The sequence below is a fragment of the Struthio camelus genome, chromosome W (genome assembly GCF_040807025.1).
Source record: "Struthio camelus isolate bStrCam1 chromosome W, bStrCam1.hap1, whole genome shotgun sequence".
In the NCBI taxonomy this organism is placed as follows: Eukaryota; Metazoa; Chordata; class Aves; order Struthioniformes; family Struthionidae; genus Struthio; species Struthio camelus.
This window is the reverse complement of record NC_090981.1, coordinates 39,071,842-39,084,121: the sequence shown is the minus strand read 5'-3', so window position 1 is coordinate 39,084,121 and position 12,280 is coordinate 39,071,842. Positions and strand designations below refer to the sequence as shown.

At 38.9% G+C, this 12,280-nt stretch overlaps 1 protein-coding gene across 3 annotated transcripts in view; it reads left to right on the top strand.

The window, feature by feature from the left end:
- Window positions 1–12,280, top strand: part of LOC104146479 (versican core protein) — a 116,073-nt gene that overhangs the window by 22,108 nt on the left and 81,685 nt on the right. For all 3 annotated transcript variants that reach the window (XM_068924648.1, XM_068924647.1, XM_068924645.1), the window contains exons 4-5: window positions 8,930–9,104; window positions 9,219–9,346. In XM_068924648.1, coding sequence (XP_068780749.1) covers window positions 8,930–9,104; window positions 9,219–9,346 — 303 coding nt within the window. The remainder of the gene's footprint in view (window positions 1–8,929; window positions 9,105–9,218; window positions 9,347–12,280) is intronic.

Genomic DNA, 12,280 nt, shown 5'->3' with positions numbered 1-12,280 from the left:
TCCTTTTTTTCAAATGAACCTGTACAAGTAAGTTAACAGATTACTGACAGAGCTAACCTGAATAAAAAAAAAATAACTAGCTACTATTTCTGGAGTTTCATCTAGGTTTATTAGGAGTAAAAAACCCCTACTAATCCAAGTGTGAATCAGATGCATGTCTTACTAGTGATGGAACTTGCTGTGTAAAATGTGATTTCAAAGAAAGAAGAATTTTCTCTGTAGAATATCATTTTTTCCAAGTTAAGCCTTACAAAGTGAACAGTCGTATTAGACATGGAAAATAAATAGTAAAATGTGTAAGGCCTGATTTTTTTTCTAAACCTCAAGAGACTAAGACTACCTACAAAAAGATGCACCTAATTTGTCTGTGTAGGTATCACAAACAGTTGCAAATTTTGTACATGAATGTCCAGTAAATTGGCAATTTTTAGATGTAAAATAAACTTCTAAAGTTCAGAAAAGTCTGATTTGTATGTTATTAAGCAACAGGATAGTACTAGCTTTACCATTAAATGGGATGTATGTACAAAGCCACCTTCTTTAACTGCTAAGAATCTCTTCTCCAATGTTTTGACTCGGGATGCAACAGCATCAAATCCTACGTTACCATATGATTATTTAGGTGGGGTCTGAGTCGAAAATAGTACATTTCCTATTCTACAGTCATTTAATATAATCATTTGTTGCATAATTTATGCTGCTCACTAATTAGGCTTAAAACAAACTCAAACCCTAGAAAATGTCTGTACTATTTCAGATGAAAAGGCTATCTACTCCAGTATCGTATTCCAATGAAGGGAGAGAGAGCTGATGGGGAAGGGCAAATGTAACTGTTTTTCTCCTCTATATTCTCTTACTGTCAGAGCCTTATAGCCCATGGACTTCCTGAGACAGAAATGGTGTCTTTGTTACATGGTCCTGCATGGATTTTTCAGGCATTTGCTTTTGGACGCATGTAAATTTTTAGTATCCACAGCTGGAGTCCTTGTTTAGTTATTACTCACAGGGAGACAAAAGTTTAAGCATTGTTGTTATCTTTCTCTCTATATTGCATATATCTGCTAAGTCTTTTTTGACAGATAAAATCTGTTTAAAGAGCAGTCAGCTCCTCTTTGATGAGAGTTTGGAAACTTTGCTATAATTCTGAGCTTCTTTCTTTGCTTTGGTTATGTATACAATTTATGCCTAGTATTCAGATGATCAGTAGCTGCTTATATTAATTATATTCGTAAAGAGCTCACATACATCATCAAGATACTGTCATCTTGTATCACCTGAGCAGTGCTTGCCTGTGTGCATTATTAACCTGTGATAGGTGCGAGTTAGTTTGGTTTTAACTTTGTTTAACCTGCTCCCGCTTACGGCTATGTCTGAATACCAGGAGTATAAGAGTATTTACATACACACTGATTGTGGCTGAGCTGATGTGAGGCTGGACTCACTCGGTCTTGTGCACTGTCCTGAGGATCTGATCTGAGGGAAGTCAGCAATGTAGGACTAGAAGGACACCCTGGGTCACTTAATCTAGTCCCTTTGGTATTGCAAGTAGCCATGTTGTGCACTCTGTGTTATATGCCTTTGTTAATCCCCAAATCGAGTGGGAAGGCGCCCATTAGCGACAGCTAACAGTTATCAGGCGCTTTGTACAGTTCATTGCAAATCAGGGAAGTTAGATTGAACTGTACCTACCGTGCGTGTTACTATTTTCATTTTACAGCTAGTGAAAGCGTAGCAGAGAAGAGTGCAACGCTTAATTTCAGTGCTCACAGGAAGTTTCAGGGTGGCCAGATGTCCCTGCTAGTTAACCGGAACGGCAGAATTGTCCCTGAGGCAGGGGATGAGCTGGTGCCGACAGGTCTGTCTGTAGTCTGCTGCAGAAGGGCAGTTTCACCACACTGGACACCTCCTTTCCTGTAACTAATTGTAGGCAATACTTTCCATACGCCCTGGCTGCAATTATAACTACATTGACTTCTCAGGCAGTAAAATTTTATGTTCAAAGTAGAGCTAACAGTCTTATGGTATTATATGCTTGGGCTTCTTACAAAAAGTGACATATGCAAAACCTGTCATTCATATTTATTTTTCCTTCCGAAGTGTTGTCTTATCTGTCTTCTCTACACTTTGCTCTGTTTGAAATCTTATCTTTTTCTCAGGAACTACCCTTCCTTTGTCAGCTCTTGTAATTTTATCTTTCCATAGTGTTTTAAGTTTTTCTTCAGGATCTCTCCTGTTATAAGTATTATTAAATCCACAGTCCAAACCATCTTGTGGTAGGAAGCCTTGGCCTCCTAATTTTTGAATGCTTGGAGTTATTTTTCCTTCGTTTTTAATCATTTCCTTCCCACTGTTATCTGAAAATGTCAAGCCCCCAGAGCCTTAAGAGAGATGGCTCTCCCTTCTCGTTAGCTGCCACTATTAGAAGCCTCTCAGCTGCCTCTTCCTTCCCATGTCAAGCGTTTTTTGCAGGGATGTGGCTTTTCATCTGTCAGTAGAGACATATGGATACAAGGGCTACCAGCAGGTAATGCCATCTGAAGATCATCCCTGGGTATTTGGCTGCCTGCTAATAGTTCAGCAAATGTGATTTCACAGCATTGACCTTATGACTTGTGACTCCAGATCTGAAATCAGAAAACCTGAGATCAGAGTGGTATTTATTTTAACTTCAACTGTTAAGAGTTGAGTGTCTACTCTAAGCCAAACATGTAAGCTGTTGCCACAGGCAGCTCCTCTTTGAAAGAAACTCTCTGGCAGTCCTTATCCCTCTCTATTGATTACAGCGACTTAGTCTAGTTTAGCTTAGCCTTCTAATTGTTAGGCAAGCAAACTTGGGTGAGTTGACTCCACAAAGGTTTTTAAATAAGTATTGCTACATCTCTCTATGTCCCTGTTTATTCTCTCTGTGCGGATATAGTAAAGTTGACTTTTATAAAATAGTTTTAAGACACCTTGGCAAAAAGCTGACCTACAAGTGCAAAGTAACAGTACTCTTCATTCTGGGACATAACTGAACATTTAATGAGCTTGTCTTTTTGTGTTCTGCTGTGGTGCTGGGCAATGAAAAATAACATGTATGACCAAGTGTAATCAAAAAGAAAAATTTGAATAAAACACTTTTTTGAGCTGAGTTTTGGATAACCTCCTTGGAAAAGTGTGCAGATGTAAAAGGATCAAAGTGGTGGGTGGGATACCTGCAGCTTTCTTGCCTTTTTGCATCTTATGAGCGAGTATTTTTTAGCCATAGTGCTATACCATTCTTACTGTTTTTTTGGGAGACTGCTGCTTTCATGGGTCTTGTTCTGTTACTTTTTGTTTGAATTTGCTGCAAGTCTGAGAGACTTTTTAGAAATTAAGTAAAAAAAGAGAAAGCCAGTAAGGAATATCCTAGGCTGGAAACACTGACCTAGGTAATGGGAATAAGCAGCAATTAGAGAAGCAGATTTAGGCAGTTATTCACATTTTCAGTTTTATGCAAACTCTTCTTTCTTACAGGCATTATAATGATAATAAATGGAAATTGTTTCCAATGTGGGAACGGTGCCACTCAATTGTGCTCCTAGCCCTGAGAGATTGTATGTTGACAACCTAATTGATTTATTCTCTCTATTATCTCTTAAGTATGGCATTTGAAGAGATGATTTTTATTTAATCTTTTAGAATTATCTGTCTTAAACCCTTATCACTTCTTGGTGTTGAACTTCCGTTCTTCCTTGCTAACTAAATTAAAAAAGGCTGCTACATCTTTAAACTTGTGTTTTCCTGTCTTGAATTACTCATCTAAGGAGGCTCCAGCTTCCACAGCTGAGAAGGAAAGAGCACAATGGCTAACTGCTATGAAAGGGAAGGAGAGGCGGATTATTTCTGGGTCAGAAAGACCCTGGGTTTATGCGCAGTGCACCTCAGAAGCAGGCAAGTAAAAATGCCCCAAGAAAGCTGCTATCCCCCTCGTGCAGGGACTGGCAAAATGGCTGCTACAGCGCAGGCTGGAGGTGTTTCGTGCCAGCCTGGAGGACTTGCAAGCGAAGAGCTCTGTGAGCTGCATTGGCCTCGTGGCATGAGAGCGGTTGCTGGGTGCAGTATGGTTTTTAAATTTATTAGCACTGCCTTAGCGTCCCTGAGCACTTGTACCTGTGGCCTGGTATGTTGCTGTGCAGAGATAATGAGGCAGGGGATCTAGGCTGGGTGTTCAGAAATAGTACAGATGTAGCAAAGTCCTCCACTCTGGCAAACCACCCCTGTGAAAAATACAGGCAGAGCTCACCATTAACTGCTTTTCTTCTGCGGACCAGCTTGTTCAAAGCAGCTTGTGTACCCCCGCATGCGGCGGTGTTATTCTGTGCAGCTGTACCCAAAGACTCTGCACAGAGGAGCAAAGTGAGAGTTAGTACAAGCCATTTCTGCCTCTGGAGAGCAGGAAGCCCTCATGCGTGCATGGGAGCAAAGCGGTTGGTCTGCACTTTCTCTGCACACTGCGAAGTTCCCGGAGGCGTTTGGCAGTGGAGCTCCTGCTGATGTAACGCAGCCTGTTCTCCTCAGGTTGCCAAAGCCCACAACAGGCGTCAGAGGATGGGTGCAAAACCTCAAATGAGGAACACAAATGCATTATTCCTGCAGGAAGCTGAAAATGCTGCGATATTCCTTCCTTTCAGAGTGTTCTGCCCTATAGCCTCTATTTTGGTGTGTATTTATGATGTAAATTGTTTTCTGCACTAAAAACAGGGAGGATCACCAAATTTATGAGGAACTTGATTAACTGTGGGAGTAAGATGGGGGGATATTTGAGGAGTCTATCCCACCAAGGCTATCATTTGAACCTAAAAATCAACAGAGTAACAGCCTCTGCCATTGTAATCTTAGTCTTTTCTCTTGACTGGCTGTTTAAAAAGGCCAATTAGATACCCTTTGCTGGATGAGATAAATTGCCAGATTCAGGCTTTATGCAACTCCAGGAGTGTATGTTGCAGCAATATTTCACTAGTGAAAGTGAGTGGTAATTTATTAGCCACAGTAAAGTAAGAACAGTCTTATGGGAGCCCTTGTCTAGCAATTCTACTGGGTTTTGCAGCATGAAACCTTGGCGAGTGAAAAAGCAATGCTGCAACCCAAAGATGTGAAACCACAGAACCAGTCTGTTATGCATGTATGTCTTAGCTTGTAAAAAGTGAAATAACTTTACATTTTCTCTCATTAGTGTAACACACAGATAATTGACTAAAAGACATTCTTGCTCAGGCAGAATTCTGTCAGAGAGTGAATTTTGGATACCTCAGATTATGTTCCTGTGAGTGCTCTTTCTTACAGTCACTGCTGCTCCTTCCTGTAATTATACTAATTTTGTTTGCCAGATGTTCAGTGACAGTGTTATACTGCCATGGTCTGTTTTCCAGTTGCTTTATTTGTTCCTAGGACAACTTCTTTCTTGCCTTTTCCTTCAGAAAGCAAATAGACAAAGGGGAAAAAAAATCCTTTACAAATGTTTTAAAGTGCAAAAACTTGGACAATGAATTTTGCCCCTCTCTCTGTCTAACTGAAACAATGAAAGTCCTGCACTTTAATCTCCTTAGCCCCAGGGGGTCTTCTAATTATTGCAGCTGTTGCACAGGCTTATGCATACTGACCTCCTCCTTCCCATTCATCTTGGAGGCTCTTTTATGTCCATTAGCTCCTCACTGAAAATGGAAGAGCCTTAAACTCTAAGAATAGGTGAAGTTTACCTTTCGGATCAGGGTGAGGAGAACAAAGCATTCTCGAAGTTCCTTTCCAGGAATTACAAATGACCAAAGGCTTTTTCTCAGCACTGCAAAAGCTACTTTAAATTGGCAGTGATACCAGCCTTGATACAGTTCTTTAGTTTGTCTTATTCAGACATCATGGCGATTACCAATATATGCCAGTTGAGAAAAGTGGTGATTGCTTCAAAAACGGAAGAAAGGAGAGTTGAAAGATAGTTGGTTGCATTTACATGTATAAGCAATATGAAGCTCTAAAAATGAGTTCAGAGAAATATGTTGCCATCTCCTGCTAAATTAATAAACCTTTTTGTGGTTGTACTGAGCAGCAATGCTTTTGATCCCGAATGAAATCAAGTTGCATCAGTCTAGCAACCTTGCACAAAGAAAAAAAAAGTTTATTACAGGCAATGAATCTAATTTCATTTAAAATACATTTAAATTAAGAATAGAACAGCAAACCAAATGAGCAAAGTGCTTTGCATAACTTACCAGTTTCTGGCTGGACTCGCAGTTACAGAGTCAGAGTCAAATATTCTATACTACTGAAACACCAATACTACCAGCAAAGGAAAATTTAAATGTTAGTATCTACTCTTCGCAATAAAAAGCAGTAAAGCCAGGTGCCCATCTTGCATATATTCTTATAGGTTTGTCCTTAATATTCAGGATAAATGTTTTATCCGCTTGTCCATTTTTTATTTCTGGGCCTAGAACACCAAGCAGGTCACTTAAACTCACGTTTTTATTTTCTGCTGTACAGCTGAATGGAGCTACGCTGATTTATACCAACAGGTAACTGCTCATAGTGTCAACTGATGTTATTAAATATCTGTTATACTAAATACCTAATATATTCAAACAAATATTTTAATGCATAATATAGCTTTGTTAAAAAAAAAAACCAAAAACCTCTAAATCTTATTTTTGTTGTTTTAAGCTGTTATATTCACAAAGTAATCAGTTGCTGCTGCTTAACCCTTTTTGTATCGTAAGGTAGGGCTCTGTGATGGAAGTGTGATAAGGGACTGTGTATTTTAAGATACACAAAACCAAATTATTTTTATATACATATATATTTTGTATGTCTCTATATATACGTTTTTACACAACTTTTTTTTATATTAATAAGGAAATGTGCTTGAGACTGTTGTGTAGCACTGAAGCCAGCTGGAAGGGTATGGCCCTCGTCCATGCTGCTAGACTCTTTTGCCTTCCAAAAGAGGATGGGCCCCTTGAACACTGCCCATGGGAAATTGTCTCTGGTCTTTGCTTGCTCCTGAAGTTTTCCCAGAAATTGTTTGGAAGGGTTTTAAGGGGCCTGGGCCAAATAATGCAGTGAACTAATCTAATAGTTTAACAGTTTTGATGATTGACTTCCAGGTACCTGGAATGTTTAATTTATTAATGGGAACATAGCCATAGTGTTTCAGGATGTATTCTTCACTTGTTACCTTTGCCAAACACTGCTTGGGTCCATTTGATGCTGCCTGAAATGTACTCTAAAGAAGCATTTTGCATTATGGATTTGGTCAGTGGTTCTGAAATTGCGGTTTGTGGGACACTATTGTTCTATAGGGTCCTAATAAGTGACTGTGGCTGATGTGCGGATCCATATTAAATAATGAAATATGGGAATTCCCCCAAGTTTCCTCTTCTATTTCCTATTTCTCTGCCAGTACTTTTGATGGGATCAGGGTTTGATGATTGAGGATTGACCTAATGGTGTGTGTGTAGGTTTCACACAACATATTCTTTTCTCATTTGGGAATCTTTCTTAGCAAAACATGACAAGAAGAGAAAAATGTATTTTCTGCTTATTGGTCATATCCAGACCTTTGAAAAAATGGCAAAATTCACTGAAATTGTCTGTGAGATAAATTTTTAAGTAGATTGGAACTTCCTGAAACGGCATTTTACAAAGTTACCCATATTCCTAGCTTTGTAACCATTCAGTGCAGTAGATAATTTATAGTGTTGTTGCTGTTTTTGCAGATTTTTGAGTGAAATAAGTGAGGTTGTATGTTATTGTTCAAAGATCGTCAGGAGACATCCTTTTGACGCCAGACTGCAAAAGACATTGACAATAGGGAGGGAAGTGATCTTGCCAAAAGGAATATCTGATTTCTGCCACATCCGTGTTGGTACTGTTTATGGTTTGTTTTAACTGTGTGTGTGCAGCTGTTGAATTCAGTGGGAGTTATGCACAGAAAACAGAATGTGGTTCCTAGACATGCGGTTCCTTTGTCTTTGCCAAAACCACCTTAACTCTGCCCCTCTCTCTCTCTCCAAACTTCTGGTATGTTCAAGTAACTTTCAGATAAGTCTAGATTCTTTCCAGAACCAGAAAGGCACCAGGTACAAAGCAAGCTTTGTTTAGTCTGTGTCATTTGTAGTGTGTATAGGACAACATGGTTATGAAAAGCTGACCAACAGCCATACATTTGTAAATGTTATGTTTGTAGTAAGCCTTGAATGGAGAAGAACAGATAGATGTCAGGTTATCTCTGATTATCTACTCTGCATCAAAAGCAAAAACTTTTTGGTGTCCCCCTTGGCCGTTTGTCTCACTGCGGCTAGCAGACCTCATGCACTGAAGGGATCCTGATTCACTGTTGGCACTTGCATGTGCAGCTACTGCAGCTGGCTGCTTCAGAAAGTGTGTTTTTTATTCCCACATTTTCCAAGGACTAGAAGTGCTTAGCCTTGTCTGGTCACACAGTTTGACTTGCAACTGGATGTGTCATGCAGACTTATTTATTAAGCCAATATGGCAGGCCGCACTATTAGCATAAACACCCCGCTTACTGTCCAGTTAGCTGAACAGCGCTTTGGATGGAAGGAATCCAAGTGACTATGTGATGTAGCCGATACATTTAATCAGTCCTTCTCCCTTTTGATTGTAATTTGCTGTAATACAACTATTAAAATGCTTATATGGTTTAATTGCTTTTTTGCGTGTGTACAGTGAAAATAATTTATCCAAGTACGACTACTGTAACGTTACATGGTTACTGGTAGCAGCCACTAGAGGGAGACATCATTTATATGACAGACTATCTCGAAGCCTTTTACTATTTTTATTGTATTAGTCTGTTTTCAGCATTGTAACAGTATCTATGTAAAGTTACAATATAATGAGGATTGCAAAAATGATGCAAGATGCATCAGTAATGTACATTTGTTATCTTTTCAAGGTGTTGTGTTTCATTATCGCGCTGCAACCAGCAGGTATACTTTGAATTTTACACAAGCTCAGCAGACTTGCCTGGACAATGGTGCTGTCATAGCAAGCCCCGAACAACTGAAAGCAGCCTACGAAGATGGATTTGAACAATGCGATGCTGGCTGGTTGTCTGACCAGACTGTTAGGTGAGACGTTTAAAAGGCCTCTACATGATGTTTTCCAAAATTAATATGCTTAGCCTACTCAGACTTGAAATATTGACGTACTATAATAACAGAAGTGATCATCCTGCATTTCAGATATCCAATTAGACATCCAAGAATTGGCTGCTTTGGAGATAAAATGGGGAAGAAAGGAGTCAGAACATATGGACGCCGTTTTCCTAATGAAACTTATGATGTATATTGCTATGTGGAACACATGGAAGGTAAGATAGACCCGTACTTAGTCTGCACTGCAAAATCTAAAACGGCTAGAGAATCTAATGTGGAAAGCTAGTGAAATAAGTTCTGTGTAAAATATATTTCAGCTGCTTTGAATCTGAAGAGAGCTGCTGAATGAAGTGAACCTATAGTTCTGGTCTAGCAGGCCTTAATTAATGGTGAATGTGAAGGGGTACTGCTTACAAAGAACAGGCAGATTTAAAGCTGCAACAGTTAGTGACAGTAGTTCTCACAAAAAGCTTGCTGTTGAAATGGCTTCTTATAGTTAGAATGTTATGAAAGTATTTTCAAAGAAATACATTCAATATTTGTGAAACTATGTATATGTATGTAAAGGTGAATATAATACACGTACTAACTAAATTATAGTTCATGAAGCTTACGTTTAAGGTTTTACACATTCAACACTTACAATTAGACAGAATTAATTGGATTTAATTGCAATCCAAGTTTAATAAAATCTTTTTAAGAAAAGGGCCTCTTACGAACAACAAAAACGAACAAAGAAGTACAAACTTTCCAATGAGAAATCCGCATCTTCTTTAATAAGATGCTTTGTGATTCCATAGTATAGCTGCAGTCTTTGCAAAAGCTGCTAATACAATGCAGAAGAGTGGTTGTGATTCTGTCACATGGTGTCTATGAGCTGTGGATCATGTTGTGCTTTGGTACCCCATGCACCGTTAAAGAGTTAGATTCAGCATCAGTATCCATTCAGGAAAGAGTTGGATGGTAAATACAAAAGCACTGCAATTTTTTCTGTGGTTAGGGAGCTAGTATGCACAAATCTCCCCATTACTGGTGTGATGCTGTACTCATTTTTTCTAATCTCTCTTCTAGAAGCGAATTTACCCATATCCTTCCAGTAGGCTTATAGATGTATTCCAGATACTAGATATCTATATGCTTAGACATTGCTGTGACCACTTAAATCCTTAAATATAAACATAAAAATATCTTTTCCTGTCCTGTAGTCTTTTTTTTCTTTTGGCTTTGTACGTGGTTATGTACGTGGGAACATCACTCTGGGAAAAGAGATACTTTGTAGCCGAGACCAAAGCATGTATTCCATTTACTGCAGTGATCTGAGTCTGTACTCTGCTTGACAGGTTTTTATTCCATACCAGTTCAGTTATTACTTTCTAAAAAATACTTACAGTTCGTAAGCATAGATCTTAAGGGGCAGATCCTTGCCTGATACGCATTTAGTATAGTGCTTCTGACATCAGTGAAGCAATCAATCAGCTACGGCTCTGAGCAAGCCTGCCTGTGTGTATGCATGTGTATTCATAGCAGTCAATTGCAACATTTAGGTGCTCATTGTTTGTTTGTATTCTATGTTAGGGTAGAGCTAAGTTAGATCATCAAAAGGTTTCTTCTTCTGATGATGACTTCTAGAGACTTCGGTCACTAAAATCAATAAATATTCTTCTCTTACCTTTACTAGCTGAGAATCTGTCCCAGGTTATGTTCATATTAGAGAGTTATCAAAAACAAGCAATGTAGATCTTGCAAAGACTCTGAGAAGCTTAGGAACAAGCTTAGGAACTCTGAAAATTAAGGGATAGAATTTCACTAATGCTCAGCACTGTGTTAAGCCTACTTGTGCTTTACGTATGTCCACTGGTAAACAGCACATCCGAACACCTGGAATTTATGATGTTGATCCCCCATAAATCCTTGATGGAATTGAATTCTGAATGAAATCTTGAATCAAGGCTTGTAAATTCAATTTTGATCTTTCCTAGCTTGCCAAATGAGGTTGTGAGCCATTTGTATCTTTCTGAATGACAAGTCAGTGCCTGGTTCAAAGACTCTTCCCACCCTTTTAAGTGCAGATAAATCTAACTAATCCTGAGAAGCTCATTCTGGATGCATTCTGAATGCCAGCAGTTTCAAATTTTCTGACTGAATTTGAAAAGAATAGTCAAAACTGAAGCCTGTTTTATTGAGGCTAATGTTCTGTACTCAGAACAGCCCGGAACCAGGCCATGAGAGTCTCACAAAGAGGCTGCAGCTATTGCTCAGTCTTCTTTAGTGAAGGTGCATACACACAGGTTTTCAGTTCCTCATGAGCATCAAGTAATTCTTTGTTGTTACTAAATTTCCTTTACCAAGACGTATGAGCTGCCTTTCTTCTCTGGATGGCTATATATCTCTGTCTCACAGTAGAAGGTGATGATGTGTTTTCACATATTCGTGTCTTTGTGCCTATGAGCTGGGCTGTGGTAATGTGATCTGCCTGACTATGAAACCCTCAGCGTCTCGCAAATGTAAGTTAGCACAGAATACTGAGGAGGTTTGGTGTATCACTTTCAGTTACAATAAGCACATTATTTTTACCTTCTTTATTGCACAGTGGCTTCCTGTGGAATATGGATTAAATCAAGTGTAGAGTTTTAGCCTTTTTCTTAAAGGTGCTCTGTAGCTTGGACTAGGATATTTTATAAAGTGCTTAAAGGGCTGGCTTGAAGACTATGATTGACAATTTCACCTCTTTGATCTAGTGAAGGTTTGCATCACAATAATAAACCCCATCACGTAACAGAAAATTCACAGAGACGGGTAAAAGTTCAGAATAAAATTCTGCAGGAAACAAAGATGCACAAAGAAACAAGGATGATTCATTAACATCCTTTCCAAATGCAAAATGTGCTTGACCTTGTCTTATCGAAATGATTATGAGTATGTACATTTATAAAAATACACAAGAATATGTTTTCCCAAATTAAGAAAACAAAATGCCCTGTCTTACACTGGGATACATATTGTACATGTTTTTCCTGCTGGATATGTTGTAAGAGAAAAAAAGAAGCATATGATAAGTGATGGTTGCATGTTTGTTACACTACTAGATGACGCCCTGCTGCGGTAATAAGCGGAATCAGAGAAGATAGGAGAATTCCTTTTAACTCAGT